The sequence below is a fragment of the Armigeres subalbatus genome, chromosome 2 (genome assembly GCF_024139115.2).
Source record: "Armigeres subalbatus isolate Guangzhou_Male chromosome 2, GZ_Asu_2, whole genome shotgun sequence".
Classification (NCBI taxonomy): Eukaryota; Metazoa; Arthropoda; class Insecta; order Diptera; family Culicidae; genus Armigeres; species Armigeres subalbatus.
Window position 1 is genome coordinate 144,085,159 of NC_085140.1, and position 18,251 is coordinate 144,103,409.

The 18,251-nt window shown below is 39.2% G+C and overlaps 2 protein-coding genes across 2 annotated transcripts in view; one reads left to right on the forward strand and one right to left on the reverse strand.

Moving 5' to 3' along the window:
• The window catches only part of LOC134210939 (serine/threonine-protein kinase NLK), a 250,974-nt gene that overhangs the window by 166,653 nt on the left and 66,070 nt on the right, over window positions 1-18,251 (reverse strand).
• LOC134210938 (uncharacterized) lies at window positions 7,775-10,265 on the forward strand. The gene is made up of 3 exons (XM_062687385.1): window positions 7,775-8,227; window positions 8,964-9,397; window positions 9,469-10,265. The coding sequence occupies exons 1-3, from the start codon at window positions 7,991-7,993 to the stop codon at window positions 9,584-9,586; spliced, it is 789 nt and encodes a 262-aa protein (XP_062543369.1). The 5' UTR covers window positions 7,775-7,990; the 3' UTR covers window positions 9,587-10,265.

Genomic DNA, 18,251 nt, shown 5'->3' on the forward strand with positions numbered 1-18,251 from the left:
GCACATAAGGATTTCTAATCTTTTTATTATGGGATTGATAAAATACTAATGAAGGGCTATGGAACGTCTTTGGCTAAGGTGGGGCGTATTGCCCAGGCACTTTTTGAAATCCATTTTTTCACGACTTTTCAAAAAAGAATTATTACGTGTTATCTGTAATATTTTTATATGACTACTCACGGGCAATGCATTTGCGACTTCTTGCACTACCAAATAACACAAAGTTTGCATAAATTGCGATGAAAAGTAAAAAGTTATCAAGGTTTTGCCTTAGGGGGGGCATATTATACCATCTTACCCTAGTAGTGGTTTCCTACTCGCCGCTCCCAGCATGCATCCATATGAACAGCAGCATGAAGTTGACCACTAGATTTTTATACGTCATAACAGATTTGAAGGTTCCCCCAAAAACACGCGACGCAGCTATCGCCGCTGGTATAGAAGCTGGAATGTTGCATGCAGAGACTCAGCAGTAGGGGGAATCTTAACGCGGGTTTTCTTAGAAGTAGGAACTTTTCACGAGAAACTATTCGGTATCAGTTGTATAGAAAGGTGCTAGCTACCAAATTTGTTTGATGGCTGTGCATAAGTCAATAAATCAAACAATAGACAACGGTCGCAATGCTCTCAGGAAGACGTATCCGAAAGTGCTGTAAATTTGCAAATTTCATTCTCATTTTAAATTGAAGTGACAAATTTTAAGCCACTTGAACTAATGTAGCTTCTCCCCTACGATTCTTCTTTGCTCGTGCGGCTGCAAAATATCCATATGATATTTTGACGCTAGTATTGTCGTATAGTATATTACCTGCTAGAATTATTCAATACGTAAACGGATCATTAGCCACTTAGTGTACTAGAAAGGTAGAAACTTGCATCGTGATACAGAGAAATCACTCCTTCACTTGAAGTAAACTTCATCTCGTTTGAATGAAGATAATACTACCTTCAATGAACCAGGTCTAGATTCGTTTGCGCCTTCATTTGAAATTTTATTCCAATCAATTGAAGGAATTCAGAAGCAAATGAATTCTGAAATGATTTACTGAAGATTCACTTAAGACAAGAAGTGGTATATAGTGAATTCATTTGAATGAATTGACTGCACGAAAGCAACACCAGCTAGAGCGCAATGAAGATTGGAAAAAATCATTTTCCATTTATCGCCTCGACGATGCAGAACCCTGGGTGTGAGTGCTGTCGATCATGCGATGATGCGGTTGCTTCGCTTGTCCCGGTCAGAATGAAAGGAAAAAATGTTATGGCTTCTCGGCAGACCCAGCGGCTGCTCATTCGCTGGTGTCTGCACCAATGAGAACGTGGTAATGGAATGATGCAAGAATTATGCGGTACCCATATTTATAGGTTCCCTTGATCTCAATGTTTTTCATTGAAAACAGTTTCCTGCCTATTGAAACAAGTTTTTCGGATCTTATCAAGCATGGACATGAAAGGCATACTTGAGATCTGTCGATTGAGGGGCTTACCGCAGAAATTCGTCCACTAAGACGAACGCTATTAACGTTTAAAATCTTTCAACACAGCGTAACGCGGTCGATTTGAATATTTTGGAATGACACCCGGTATAGTAAAGAGAGACGAAAGTCCTACGTCAAAACTGTTGCAAAGCATTCAAATAAACGCAAATCGATGGAAATAACTTAATCTATCTCCCTAAAGTGTGCTTTTCTTGTTACATTTTATAATGCACGAGAAAGGCACCATCACCGCTAGGTGGATTATTCTGGGTTTTTAACTTCATTTTTTTTTTTGAAGTTATACAAATGTATGCATACATTTTTAGACCTATACGGAATAGAATCTATACGGAATACACTTATGAGATATCCGTTTCCAAGCTAGTGACGTTGCAGCTGCATTTTGCAGGACGCTTGCTTATCACATTAGACTCATATAAATACATAAATGAGGGGCCCTCCTTAGTCGTGCGGTAAGACGCGGAGCTACAAAGCAAGACCATGCTGAGGGTGGCTGGGTTCGATTCCCGATGCCGGTCTAGGCAATTTTCGGATTGGAAATTGTCTCGACTTTCCTGGGCATTCAAGTATCATCGTGCTAGCCTCATGATATACGAATGCAAAAATGGTAACCTGGCTTAGAAACCTCGCAGTTAATAACTGTGGAAGTGCTTAATGAACACTAAGCTGCGAGGCGGCTCAGTCCCAGTGTGGGGATGTAATGCCAATAAGAAGAAGAAGATACATAATTGTAGTTTATACGAACTCATTTTGCGAATTTAGGCTTATACAGTTTTGGAATATTTTATCAGAGATCAAATATTACAGACTTACCTACGTGACAAATATAAGAATATTAAATGAAGGCTTACCTGTAAAAAGAAGAAAAAAAGCAATGATTAATATATAAGACAAGCTGTATGTCCTCCCTATTGCTAGGTAATAAAAATTAAATTTAGCTGTTCAAATAATAAATGACGAAGCTTATTGTAGTCACACTTTTTTAATCAATATAAGATTGAATAAAGTGATATCAGAGTAAACAACAGCCCGAAATTATTTGTATGCAATATTGTTCTTAATATTATAAATACTGGTATTGAAATTGCCGAATACAAAGTTTTACAATGTTGTGGAAATGTTAATATCATCCTCCAAACATAGACGTGCATGTTCATGATAGAATTAGAGGCGAAAGTATAGACTTGATAGTTCCGGCAGGCATATTTGTGACAGTATAAATCTCACGACCTTCCTTCTGCCAAACTCCCATATGACGAGTGAGGTAAGAGTACAAGCGTGGAAACTGGAAGCTGATATCTCTCCACTGCACTCGCTTGATTGGGCTCGTAATTTCACATTTGCATAAAAAAAATCACATTTGCATTAAATCAAATAAGACGTTTGCTTATTACTCTGATCAGTAAAGTTTCGCCCAGTTGTTCGAAATAGCCATTAATCGACCATATAATCTACTCATCAAAGTTTTGACAGCTCCAGTGATCGGAAACGTCTCCACCAAAGCGAAAGTTGTCAATCATCTTCGATTTGATAGTATCTTACACCAGCAACGTATTTATTTACATTGGCCGCTGTAATTTGTATAGTAAATTACTACACGGTGCATCGACATCTGTGTTGTTTTCGATTTTCATTGCTCACTGACCGCGAAAAAGCAAGTGAATTGAATGGAAAAACTCAGCAAAACAAGCAGAAGCAACTAGAGAGAGAGAGAAAAAACTGCAAATTTATCATACCAAATTAACAAGCGGCTGCATAAACAACTCCCCCGCCCGATTGATGCGCCACCTTATGCTGTTGTAAATCTCTCAACCGAAAGCTTCAGAGGGGTTTAACGTATCGACTTATCGATGTGAAGATCGCAAACACATAACTTTGCAGCTTTACTGTTCGGACGGTTCCCAAGACCAAAACTTTTCATATGAACATAAATTGCATGTCCAATTTTTAATTAAAATTTGCGCAACAATGAAAACATTTGCAAGATTCTAAATAATTCGAGTTACAGACATTTTCGATTATGAATATTTTTAGACCACATTTCAAAAACAGTTAACCATTGTAAAATAAATTGTGTGGTCCCAAGAATATAATGTGGATGAAAAAAAAACGACTATATATAAAACATAATCCGCACATTGCGTGTCGTTAAACGAGAGCGAAATAAATGACTTTCCGCTCGAGTTTAGCACTGCCAGACGAATGGATGCGACCGTGAAATTTGTGCAACATACATAAAAATTATCTTGAAGAAGATACCCATCGCTTGCTGCAATTGTGGCGATGGATGAGGATTGAGGATGCTTCAAATGGAGGAAAAGGTAAGAATTTTCCTTTCGTCCAAACACACGCACTCGCGAACGGGGAGTTTGGATGGTACGGTTGCTCACCAACTGAACGAGAGAGAAATCAATGGATCGGACTTATACTTGGCGTTGCAGTGACTCCGGCCACATGGGCACGTGCTACTCTAGTCCGTCCGGTCTGCTTAAAGTTATCATTAAATTAATACTTTTGTTCACAGATGGATGGCTTTTTTGGTTTCTGTCTTGCGTTCGTTGGTGCAGTCGTGTGAAACGGTACACACCTGGGTACCTGGCTCAATATTGTAGCTTTGGTTGAATGCTATGTTTATTGAGCTTGTTAAAACTTGTATAAGTGCGGATTGTTTTACGAATATAGTTGTTCTTCTATTAAAAATTGATTTGATATCACCGGCAGTGTAGGGAATAACTTAAAATCTCAAAACTCATGAACGATTCAAATCAAGCCAGATTTGAAACACGCCGAAATCATCTCACTAGAATCATTCGATCAATGCGATTTATTTTTTCTGTTTTTGTTTCGTTGTTAAAAACAGAAGAAATTTCTGTCTGTCAAAACAGCGAAATGATGTTCTTCTCATACATTCTTGCATGCGTAAATAATACATTGAGCTCCGCTAGATTTTTTATGCTTTGTGGGTTGAATTAATAAATTTTGCAGCAACAAAATAAAATGATGCGATGAAATCCAAATACGATAAAAGGATCGATACGGTGCATATCAAATACGATTTTTAATGAACTTGGGTGAACTTGGAATATAAATTTGACTGACCATATAGATAATTAAAACTGCCAATCTACTGGTAACTCCCAACAACAAAACTCAAAATTGAATCATACCCGAATTACATCGGCTTAGGACATCTTGATTTGACAATTAGATTTAAGGAAGAAATAATCTTTCTATTGAAGATACTTTTTCGGTTATCAAATAATATTTCTTATTTTGTTTGATTCTGCCCCATTTTTGTTTTCCTTTCTTTTCGTTTGGAGGTGAAGATTGAAGAAACATCATGATATCCTCGTTTGAAGTGCCTGGCTCCTCAATGGATTAACGCCGCATGAGCCTTTAGTTTCAGGTTTTATTTTGTGATAATACCTCTTCATCGTGTCAAAAAACACGATGAAGATGTTTCATACTTCCTTGAGAAGTAATTCACAAAGAATTCACTCAAAGGGGTTTTCCTCTTTCAATTCTTTTGATAAAAATATTAGTACTTTCATGAGAAATGAACGAAAGCCCAAATTTGGAGGGTTAAGTTGTTCTTCACCGATACATAGTTGAATGTCTAAGTTTTATTTAATAGTTATGTTGAAAAATAAAAAAAATTAGATTTAACGTACATATAGTATTTTAACAACTGTAATTTTACAAGAAGGAAAACACATTTAAAATTGTTTACAATACAACTCCATTATTCCTGCTGCCGGATGTCCTTACAATAAAAAACCGTAACATTTATTCAAATACCATAGCGGTTGTGTAACTTTCAAAAAAGAAAAAAAAAACATTCAATTCATTCAACTTTTGTACTATCACCATCACCATTCGGGCCCGTCCTCCTCGTAAGGTTGTCGGCATCGACCAAGAAGCGAACAGCGATAACGAGAAGAGCAAAAAAAAATGCAAACCACAGGCAGCACTGTCCGTCCATGTCTGCTCGCTACTAATTTGCCAACAATTTTCGCCCAACAAATCGGAAGCGACCACCGGACCAGCAATCAACCACTATCGTGCACAGTGGTAGTTTACTTGATTTATGCGTAGAAAAACTTTTGCTAGTTTTTGAAAATCTAAATGTGATAATTTACATTTTTTGTCGATTTTTCAAGTTACAGGCAGTGATTATAAAACCAACCTCTAGAAAGTTATAAAAATAAAAATAACCGAACTAATTAAGCAGATGCCTTTCATCGGTAAGCGGAGAGCGATAAGCGCATTAAGCTCGATCGCCACGTAGCGTATTTTCAACACTGCGTGCACGTGGCGTTGAAAAGACGCAGGTGTGCACCAGGAAAACGCGGTAAGAGGCTGTTCAATAATGATGTAACAGGTTTTAGGAGGGGGTCTAAGATTTTGTGACAGTACATACAACTGTATACTGCCGCTAACCGCAAGTCGAGCACATCTGTATATGGAGGCCCTTTGCACCACCGGAGGTGTACAGGATCCATAAGTAAGTAATATACAGATGTGCTCGACTTGCGGTTAGCGGCAGACTACTAGGTATACAAAAAAGCGTGACAAATGGGGAGGAGGGTCTAGAAACCTAAAAAAGTAGTGGACGTCATATTTGAATCACCCCTAACGCAGCGTCGCCGCACCGATGCATACCTGCCTTATTTTATCGCGGCGGGCACGTGGCGTTGAAAAACTACTACGTGAGCCTCGTCCCTTGTAGACGAATCCAAATAAAAATAAGAACAAGACATACGACGGTGTTAACTTTGACAGATCCTACCGTACGGCATAGGAAGATTATTATAAATGCTTATAATAAATTCGAGACAAATTGTAATTAAAATCTAATTGATGTACGATACGGAAAAAGTTCTGAATTACATATTTGGAAGCTTATCTCAATTTTTTGTATTTTTTTCCAAAAATGTGTTTATCATACTGTTCGGAACTTTTTCTGTATCATACATCTATGAGATTTTAATTACATTTTGCCTAGAATTTAATATAGGCAATTTAATATTATCTTCTTATGCTGTGCTGTAGGATCTGTCAAAGTAAACACTGACCTGTTTTCTTCTTATTTTTACTAGGATTCGTCTATATAGAATTGGTAAACGAATTCAATATAAAGAAGAGAAGTGAATCGTCTTGCTCCTCAGTTTTTACTGTGAGCAGTAAGAATCAGAAATCTCGCTTTTCACTGTACAGTAGTGAAAAATGAGTAGTGTAAAGTATTGCGTTAAATTTTCGGGAAGATGTAATATGCAGGTAAAGAATGTTAATATGCAGAAGAAAATTATTTTGAGCTTTTTAGTGGAATGTCTTCACTTGTCATAAGACGAGTTTGTACAATCCCATTGAATTCCACCACTTAATTGTATCTTGACAGATACGTATTTCGACCTCAACAGACGGCCTTACTGTTGAGGTCGAAATACGTATCTGTCAAGATACAATTAAGTGGTGGAATTCAATGGGATTGTACAAACTCGTCTTATGACAAGTGAGGTAAAGAATGTTAACCTAAAGGAGAAAAAAATAAATAAGCTTGATTGAATTCCAAATATTTATGTTTTGGTATTTACAGCTATTGTGCTTTTTATATTTATGTTGTTTTCTTAGAAAGATCAATTTGAAATTCAAAGGATCGGATGCCAATTCTATATTACTTATATTGCTTAGATGTCCTTATTTCCAACGAAAATTAGATCGTGTTATATTAGATCGGAGGATAAAAATTTCGATTACCATCGGATTCTGTTTTGAACACAATTGTATCCGGTCTCTTACTATAACCATTTTCATCTTTATCCTTAAACCTCCGTACACAAACTTGACAGACCTGGTAATCACTATTAGAACAAGCATGATCGGAGCGTTAACATATTTGTTCATCGATTGTCAATATTATTATTATTCGAGACCACTGTTCAAGGGAACTGAACGGTAGCCGCTGTGACGAGCAGCGTGGGTGGATGGGTGGTCGATCGGCGGTTTTCTGACAGGCGAAGAAAAAAAAACCCTATCGGAAAATTGTACGGCCAGGTAACGCACCGGGCCCAAGTGAAATGGAAAAAAGGGAAAAGAAAAGAAAATTGCGCGTCGATCGCGTCGAAAATGAAAAATGTGAAAATATGTTGTATCGCGAGGGCTGGAACATAAGATGCAGCATATGCCACACACTAACCAACCCCACGACAGGCGCGCATATGGGGGAGTCGCAAGCCCAGGATTAAACAGAGCATTCAGTGTACTTTAAAAGCGGATGCATATCAATTGTCTAAGTCAGTATCAGTACGGATTGCAATCGATTAAGTGCAGTAGCAGTAGCAGCAGCACAGTTTTAAGTGCCCATCATTAGAAAAAAAGGCAGCAGCAGTGCTTGGGAAGTGTTCATCAACGAGAATCGGGTGCAAGTGTAATTATCGAAATTAAAAAGGGACTCAAAAAACAAGAAGAACCGTGAAGTGCACGCAGACAAAATGTCACGCAAAAGTACCGTGTTGGAATATCTATTGCTTGCCTCATTCATCACCTCCGCACTGTGTGCCGCTACCCGCGGCCAGACCCGCGTCGCCGGGCAGAAGAACGAGAACAGCTGGTTCACTGGTGAGCTGAGCGTGCTGCAGAAGGTCTACGATGACTGCCAGGATAAGCAAGATTTCACCGGTTGCCTTAAGGGCAAAGCCCTGACCGCCATTTCTCGCGCTGTTGATATGGTGAGTGAGGATTGTATAATGTAGAATGAAAGTTCCTGAATGAATAGAAGTGCCAAACAGAAATGAAGAAGATTTGTTAAATGACAAAAGAAGAAAAGCGAAAAGTGTTCATATTTAACAAACATTGTGAAACAAATTGAGCAAATATGCGAGACAAGGATATCAGCTGGAAACATTATTTTGTTCTTCTCATCGAAATAACTATGGTTAATCCTATTGATCTTATTATGGTGAATTATAATCTTGTGCTTGTGTGCAACCATATGAGCGTGTTAACAGCATGGTCAAGAAAGTTTTAAACTACAATCTAGGAATCAATGTATATTGCTGCTAATTTTTTATACGCGATCATTTCTCCATTATGTTGAACAATCGTCCAGTATAAAGTCCAGTTAAGGCAACTACAAATTCCAGCAGTATGTCTAGAGCTTTCAAACAGTAGAGCTAAGATAGAAATGAAATTCGCTCCTGGAGATGCTACTTTGACAACATTATCATCATACATACATAATTATGGCAAATCCTTGTTGATGTTAGAAATCCAACTATTGATAAAAATCTCTTCTGTATTTTTTAATTTGAACAGAAATTACAATTAAGTTCTTTTCTATAAGTAAATCATACTAATCCTAGAACTAACTTGGGTGAATTTCGCATAATATTTATGAAACTATAGAGATGCAGAACTATCGTACCAGATTATGCGTCTGAAATACAATCAAATTATCTAATTCAGGAATCGGTTCCACTGATGGATGGAGTTGCGCTGGTCAAGCAGAAAACACCCGAAAACGTCAGCATCCCGCTGCTGTCCGATGCCCGTGCTATGAGCAGCTTCGGTCTCGGAGAGCTGGACCTCTCGATCCTGGCCAAGCTGAACAAGTTCTTCCAGACGCACTCCCTGCGCGTTGACATGCAACAGCCAGCCGGAGCTGCTGCCCGTGGAAACAAGGGCAACAAGCACCACCGCTACATCATCGCTGCCGTCCTGACTGCCATGGGTATTGCAGGACCCATCGGTCTCAAGGTTCTCGCTGCCGTCGCCGGTAAGGCTCTGGTCATCTCCAAGGTTGCCCTCACCATTGCTGGTATCCTGGCCCTGAAGAAGATCTTCGCCCACGATCGCCATGAGGAAACCAGCTTCCAGGTGCACGCTGGACATGATAACAGGTGACATCTCCCAGTGAATAACCCATCCGTCACTCAAAACTAATCCATCATCTTCCCCCTAACCCCTACAGACGAACTGCCTACGTAGTCCGCAACCCAGCCAAGATGGCCGCCAGCGTCGACCCTTACCGGTACTATTACGAGCAGCAACAGCAACAGCAGCAGCCACAGCAGTACGGCACCATGTAAACCTCGATCAACAGAAGTCCGCTAAAAAACGGAACCGATCGCCGAAACGCAGAAAAGAGAAACAAAACGAGTCCATTTGTAAATTAATATTTATTTTTAACTTATTACCACCAGCGTTGTTAAACTAGTGCTAAGTGCCTATTGATTATTATTTGTTACGTTACTGAAGCGACCAAAACTCGAAAGTGGCCACAATTAGCAAGCCCGCCCTGCCTTGAAAACTGTTTCCGTTGCGATCGATCATCTATTCAGTGATGATCACGCGCCGGTCAAGTCAGGACCTATAGTAGGCATTGTAAATTTACTCAAACGAGAAAAAACACAGCATTGAAGCCAAAAATTAGTGACAGGAAATCAGACAGTGATAAATCACATACGAAGACTTATACAATACATACATACAAACAGAAGACATACACACAACACACACACAAAACTAACGTTGAACCACCCTAGGTAAGATTTCAAGTGTTAGCATTAGGCGAATCGACTGACAGTTAATTTAGATTGGTAACAGAACGACAATTAGTGCGAGCGCGTGAGATTTTAACTGGCAGTCAGGTGAACTGAATTTGATTATCGTGTAAGCAAGGACAAATTGTTCCGACGGTGTGCGCAACCGCAAATGCGTTGCGCTTGATCGATGAAATAAAAGAAATGATGAACGCAGAATCACAAAGCTTTGTTTCATTTGTTCGATAATTATAACGACTAAGAATTCACAAAACAAAAACACTAAAAACAAATCTCAAAAGCCGCAATAAAATAATGGTTCTTGGAACAACATAAACAAAACAATAATAATAAAAAATCATAAATCAAACTGGAGAATAGTTTGATAAATAAAGTATGACCTTTTAATGTTTAAGTTCACATAAATGAAGTAAAATAAACTAGAAGTGAATAAATGTCACAAAAATATTAACATGTAACTAATTTATTTAAACTTCATTATTTAAAAAAACAACAATGCAGGTGAGGTCGACTTGAACATTAATTATCTGAATCAGAACACCAATTTTCATAAAAACTAAACGTGAATAAAATTCCATATCACATCAGATATGTGTATACAAAATACAAAATACAACATAAGAACAATCATCACTTGCTAAAAAAATTGACATAAATTCAAAATTAGAACACATAGGAAAGAAAAAGAATAAAACGATCGCTTTCGTAAAAATTCCTTCCAATACGTCATAAAATAATTAATCAAAAGAATAGCTAAATATATATAATTAACACAATTATTCTATGGATTTATTTTTTTATGCGATATTGATTTTGATCTTTAATCATCAAACGCCAATCGAATATTCGAGCACAAAATCAATACCGCTCATTTAAAATAAATCCATAGACATGTGTGAATATGAATTGAAAAATCGTTTAAATAAAATTAAAATTAAAGTCGGCTATATACACCCATGGAAATAATTATAACACCACCGCTGGTTTTACATACATGTTTGAGGATCAGTATCTCGATTCCTAGCGATTAGATTAAGGAAATATTTTGTATTCCAGCCAAAATAAAAATAACCGGAATCTTCAGTTAAATCTTGGCATTTGTTTGCATGTTTACTGAAAAAGGCATGTTTTAGTTTGAAATAATTATAAAGCCACTACACTTGTAAGGAGCCCCATATAAAAGTGGTGCAAACATGCATGCAAATAACAATCATTGATTAAACATTCAGGTCCTTTTAGGCTGGGATGCAAAATATGTCCTTAAGGTCTGAGGGAAGGGTTTTCCGTTAAAAAAGCACGTGGTAGCACTCTCTGAGAGAGAAAATTGCAAAATTCAGCCCGCCAGAATGACGCTGTCAGTGTCGCCAAAATTATTTCATCATTATGCATTTTACAATTGCTTGAGAATTTGCTGTAAACGGAGAAAAAAAGGAATTGGCAACAACGGAGAAGAAATTTATCACTCATGCAGTGGTTCGGCGAGAGAACAGCAGAAGCGCCGACCAATCACGCAATGAGAAAATCAAAATAAACCAACTCCAGCTGGTTTTGGAAAATGAAAACATGAGCCGTTTCTAGAACAACATTAGAAAACATCGTGAGAGGACTTATTTTCTGTACAAGGTTTCCAGACAAGCTTTGAAAAGTATTTGGGTGATAACAGTGGTGCTGGTGTAAGTAAGACAAATAAGACAAATAAGACAAATAAGACAAATAAGACAAATAAGACAAATAAGACAAATAAGACAAATAAGACAAATAGGACAAATAAGACAAATAAGACAAATAAGACAAATAAGACAAATAAGACAAATAAGACAAATTAGACAAATAAGACAAATAAGACAAATTAGACAAATAAGACAAATTAGACAAATAAGACAAATAAGACAAATAAGACAAATAAGGAACTTCCGAATGAATTCCCGAAGGAATTTCCGGAGGAATTCTCGAAGGAACTTACGGAGGAATTCTCGAAGGAACTTCCGGAGGAATTCCCGAAGGAACTTCCGGAGGAATTCCCGGAGGAACTTTCGGAGCAATTCCCGGAGGAACTTTCGGAGAAATTCCCGGAGGAACTTCCGGAGGAATTCCCGGAGGAACTTCCGGAGGAATTCCCGGAGGAACTTCCGGAGGAATTCCCGGAGGAACTTCCGGAGGAATTCCCGGAGGAACTTCCGGAGGATTTCCCGGAGGAACTTCCGGAGGAATTCCCGGAGGAACTTCCGGAGGACTTCCCGAAGGAGCTTCCGGAGGAATTCCCTAAGGAACTTCCGGAAGAATTCACGAAGGAACTGCCGGCGGAATTCCTGATGGAACTTCCGGAGGAATTTCCGAAGAAACTTCTGGAGGAATTGAGGAAAGAACTCTCGGAGGAATTCCCGGAGGAACTTCCGGAGGAATTCCCGTAGGAACTTCTGGAGGAATTCCCGGAGGAATTTCTGGATGAACTTCTGGAGGAATACCTGGAGGGACTTCCGTAGGAATTTGTCTTGTTTGTCTAATTTGTCCTATTTGTCTTACTTGCTTTATTTTGCTTATTTGTTTTATTTGTCTAATTTGTCTTATTTATTTTCAATTGTTTATCTCATCTCATTCCCATATTTGATTTCAATATATATTTATATATTTGGTATCCTCGTGTTCCCAAATAGGAATACATACGCTTTTTTCTAGTGTCACGCTAGATACAAAGTTGACGGACTTGCTACCGCTCTCATCGCTCCTTTCCTGCCGTGCGCCACAAGAAAATATGCTGTTGGCTGCTCTCCCGAAATGGTAACTTTTGTATGGAATTTAAAAAACTTGGTTGAAGTAAAAAGAGCTTCCTCCAAAATTTATTGCGGTGACATATACTTTTTATTACATCAAAATGATCGTTGGAAAAATTAAAAACTTTTGCCAGTTGGGTTTTGCGAAATTCGGTTCCTTTGTGCCTCAAATCATCGGAGAGAGGTACTGAGAAGCGAAAAATTCAGTTGTACAATAGTTCAGTATTTAGAGCTTAATTCAAATTTGGGAAATAGTAGGTCCATGAAAATTTGTAGGAACATTCCTTGATAAATTTCAAAGAGATTGTCAGTTGGGATAAGCGAAACTCGTTCCCAATTCCGAGTTATAGACATTTTAGTACGAAAATAGCGCTCTACCGCGAGAGAGCTTCCCTCAGACCTTAATCTAATCGCTTGAAATCGAGATATTGAACCTCAAATATGACCATTTTGTATGTAAAACCAGCGCCATCTAGCCGTACCTCCTTGGGGAACAGACACTAGAGCTAGGCTAGTGTGCTTTGAGCAGAACATCCGGAGATGCCGAGTTCGATTCTCGGTCCGGTCTAGGATGTTTTCGGGTTGGAAACTTTCTTGACACCCTGGGCATAGTGTACCCATTGTACTTGCCACACAAGGTACATACTCTGCCCAGGGTGTCGAGAATGTTTCCAATCCGAAAACATCCTAGACCGAACCGAGAATCGAATTCGCCATCTCCGGATTGGTCAAGGTAGTATATAACTTTTATTATGTTCTAACTAGTAGCTTATTCATGTCTAAACTAACTGTTATTATCAATAATGTACTAATGATTAGTTATGAGTCAGCTATAGGATTCACTTTTCGGTGGCAAAGTAAAGCTTCATCACGCCGATTCCCTATCTATTAGTAAAAATATCGAGAAGGAAGCCGTCATAAGATTGTTCATATACCATCATTATAATGCGTGGTAATTTCTATTATGGCTTTTCAAAGTGAAACATAACAAAATAAGACTGGCATCACGTTCCTAGTTAAAAAAAAACTTCTATTCAGTGAATCCAGCAGTCCCTACGAATGTTTTGAATACATTGTTTATCAATAAATGCCTAGCTAGTTAAACATAAGCGTGGCCACGACTCATTGTCATAGGGAACGCATCCGAAAAGTATTGCTGAAAAGGAGAGAGCTCACATAATTATCATGATGATTGCACTACGCACGATGTCCGTTTGATCATATGCACATGTGTTAAATTAGTGCGTCAATGCCAGATATGTGACGCGGCACCAAACAAAAATAGTCAACATGTGATACCACCACGACAGGATTTGTCTTTGATTGCCATCTCAGTGCTAATGGCGTAAGTTCACCCATCGCATCAAGATCACATATCCGAGGGGACGGGATTTTCTAGATCGAAATTTCGCAATTCAATTCCCATAGGGAGTTCTTCAAGAATTCCTGGACAGAATTCCGGAAGAATTTCCGGGAGGTGGAAGAGTCCTCGTGGTAGAGTTTTTTAGAGGAACTCCAGAAAGAATTTCAGAAGAAATTCTATGAATTATTTTTTAAAAAGTTACAGGACTTCTCGGGGATTTTCTGAGCAAACATTCTGAAGCATTCATATAGGCACTTCCGGAGGAATTCCTGAAGTTTTTCTGAAGGAACTACCGGAAGAAATCCTAGAGGCACTTCAGGAGAAATCGCTGGAAGAACTCCTGGTGGAGCTTCTGGAGGATTTCTTGGAGGAACTTTCGAACGAATTCCTGGAGGAAATTCCGAACGAATTCCACGAGGAAATCTCGAAGAAATTCCTTGAGGGACTCCCAGAGATATTGCTGGAGGAATTACTGGAGGAACTTCCGGAGTAATTCTTGGAGGAACTTCTGGAGGAATTCCCGGAGGACTTTCCGTGAAAATTCTTGGAGGACATCCAGAGAAATTCCAGGAGAAACTTTCGGAGGAATTCCTGAAAGAACTTTCGTAGGTATTTCTGGAAAAATTCTTGGAGGAACTTCAGGAGGAATTCCTGGAGGAACTTCCGGAGGAATTTTTGGAGGAGTTTCCGGATGAATTGCTCGAGGAGCTTCCGGAGGAATGCCTGGAGGAGCTTCCGGATGGATTCCTAAAGGAACTTTCGGTAGATTTCCTGGAGAAACTTCCGGAGGAACTCGTGGAGAACCTCCGGAGGAACTCTTGAAGAACTTCCGGAGGATTTCCTGGAAGAACTTTCGTGAGAACTCCTGCATGCACTTTCGGGAGAATTCTTGGAGGAATCTCTGGAGGAGTTTCTGGAAAAACTTTCTGAGGAATTCCCTGAAAAAAATTTCGGAGGAATTCCTGGAGGAACTTTCGAAGAAATTCTTGGAGAAACTTACGGACGAATTTTTGGAGGAATTTCCGGAGGCATTCCTCGAGGAACTTCCGTAGCAATTCCTAGAGTAACTTTCGTAGCAATTCCTGGAGGAACTTTCGGAGAAATTTCTGGCGGAACTTTCGGAGGAATTCCTGGAGAAACTTTCGGAGGAATTCCTGGAAGAACTTCCGGAGGCATTCCTGAAAAAAATCATAGAGGAGCTTCCGGAGGAATTCCCACGTCGCCACGCCGCTGTCGCCGATTTCCAACGGCGTGATGCCGCCACGCCGCCGGCGCTGGCTGAAAATAATCTATTACGCCGCCGCCTATAAATTATCAATCGGCGCACATGTCTAATACAACTTTGAGTACAGCATCGTAATCCAAGGGCCAGCAAATTTATCACGCTCTAATGATTTTGTCTTCAAAAATGCAGATTAGTATCTCCCAGTCGAAAATATGGAAAGACAAAGAAATGCCTGATAGCCGATTGGACGGCCTCATTTGCCCTCTCTTTAAGGAAGGGCACATAGTGGACTGGAGTGCGCCAATTACCGAGAATAACCCTAGGCATACAAAATTATGTTCTGTATTCTATTCAACAGATTGAGATCGCTTGAAGAGTCCTTCGTCGGCGAACACCAATCAGGTTTTTGTGAGGGCTGATCAACGACGGATCAAATGTTTACCCTGAGACAAATCCTTGCTAAATTCCGGGAGTATAACTTGCAGACACATCATCTGTTTATTGATTTCAAGGCGGCGTACGATTCAGTGAAACGGAATGAATTATGGCAAATTATGCTTGAACATGGTATTCCGGCGAAACGGTTACGGCTGATTCGTATAACGTTGGACGAATCGAAATAAAGTGTAATTGTTGCGGATGAAATATCGACGTCATTTGTTACCTCAGATGGATTAAAGCAGGGTGATGCACTCTCGAATCTACTGTTCAATATAGTGCCCGAGGGACCGATTAGGAGAGCTGGTGTGCAAAGAAGCGGTACCATTATCACACGATCACGTATGCTTCTGGGATTTGCGGACGATATCGATATTTTTGGGATTGATCGCCGTGCCGTGGAAGAGACTTTTGTTCCTTTTAAGAAGGGGATAGCGAGGATTGGACTCACGAATTTGTGCAGAGCTTCCAATTTTAGCTAGATTTCTAGAATGCAGATATTTAGGCAAGGGCAGTGACGGTTTTGGTAGGTTTGTCCTATTATTTAAGACCTTTAACCCGTTTTGGTTCAAATCCCAAACAGACTCACATTTTCATACAATTCGAAGGAAGACTGAAATACTAGTTGAGATATCGATAAGCAATGCCCCTGACTGAAACAAACACCCAAATGAAAAGCAGTTCACGATGTGAGATTTGTTTTTCTATTCTCTGTTCGCCTCTCACAAGAGCAGTGGGCCCGGCGGCGCTCTTGGGCATATTTACGGTGGACGATTAATTATTCCGAATGTAATTTGCCCTATGTTGGAAGCAATTTTCGGGGCCGATTTTTTTTACACATTTCTCAAGGGTTCCAGTGAATGTTGTTGGGTTCAATTAACTGTGCTATTCGTTCGAAGTGTACGATGCCAGATTTTATGACGTCGTGAAAATGATTTAGAAGAATAGACGTATAATTTTATGCCAACAACACTTTGTATTCTATAAAATCTAATTTTATTTAACGAGTGTATGCTGCGATGCGGATCACGCTTCTCTCTACACACGCATAGCCTCATTTTACTTCTGGACTGTTAGGCGCATACAACCCATAATCGTTGGTCTCTCCCTTATGTGTAGGGAATCGTGTGAAAATGATACCGAAAAAGATGGAGAAAAGTGATTTAATGAATAATGATGATCAACTTAGAACCGTTCGCACAGGCAGGTGCTTTTCTCATCGTCACTCCGTTTCAGTAATACACCACACCTTGCTGCGTGACAATGAACTATTAGTTTGGAGATGTTGCCAAGAGCGTATTGTGAGGTACAGAATATCGATTGTTACGAAAAGAAACTTTCGAAATGTACATCTTGAGGTTTTTCGAATAAAGAAACTTGAAAATATTGATGCAGTACAGCAAAACTAGCTTATATTGATATGATAGCATTTCGGTCTAACCGTAAAAGGCCAGCATCGACCAGTCAGTAGTCCCAACAACGAAAGGGGAGGAAGCAGCATTCAGTCACGTACGAAAAAAAGGTGCTTGGGCATGTCAGCTTTTATGGATCGACAAATTTTTATGGGTGTATGTAGGAAACTACCTGTGCGGCTCCGCCGAAATTTAATCAGCATGAAACGGATGACAGCTTGTTTACGTTGGTCATCATGCTTGCCTTATGGGAATGCCGATGTAGTTACCGTGTGAGATATAGCGTTAGATATTGATGTCACATAATATTCGATGAGAAGAGGTAACGATCTGGTAAGTATCTAGTAATGTTACTCTTCTTTATTCATCACTCAACGTTCCTACTGAAACTGGGTCTGTATTTCAACTTGATTTTGCCTTTTTATCATTTGAACCCTACAACTTGGAAGCCAACAGTCTTGATTTTTCTTTTATGATTTTTACATTTTCTACTGCATGAGAAAGACACATTGCAAGGTGGATAATTCAGTGTTTTTTATCTTGATTGAACCCCACTATCATAATGCTTCAGATTTTCTATACTAAAAGGAATGAAATCAGCGTTATATCTTCAGCACTATCATCACTTAAGTTATGAACTGAGCTACACATGGTTTGACAATGTTTTTGTAGCTGTCACCATACCAATCCTGTTTAATTATCGCACTAAGCTACACTCCGTTGGTGGCACAGTACCCAGACTTTAGTTTTCTGACATCGAAGAAGATTATAAATGAAGCGGGCGTAACGTTTTTTCTTCACTTGGATGTACCTATATTGAAAACGACATAACTTACACGCTTAGTAAGGACGAGAATTCTCGAATGAGAGCAGGAAGCTTTCGGTAAAAGTAGACCACGTACCAAGTCAGTCCTGCCGATTCTTGATTAGAAACGGATGGGTAGAGCAAAACCGAACGTTACTATTTATAACTTTTCACCGG

Bases quoted from the DNA above. Each gene is read 5' to 3' on its own strand.
- LOC134210938 (XM_062687385.1), top strand. From the start codon at position 7,991: ATGTCACGCAAAAGTACCGTGTTGGAATATCTATTGCTTGCCTCATTC. The intron at 8,228-8,963 runs GTGAGTGAGGAT...TATCTAATTCAG, and splicing joins TTTCTCGCGCTGTTGATATG to GAATCGGTTCCACTGATGGA. The intron at 9,398-9,468 runs GTGACATCTCCC...TAACCCCTACAG, and splicing joins CACGCTGGACATGATAACAG to ACGAACTGCCTACGTAGTCC.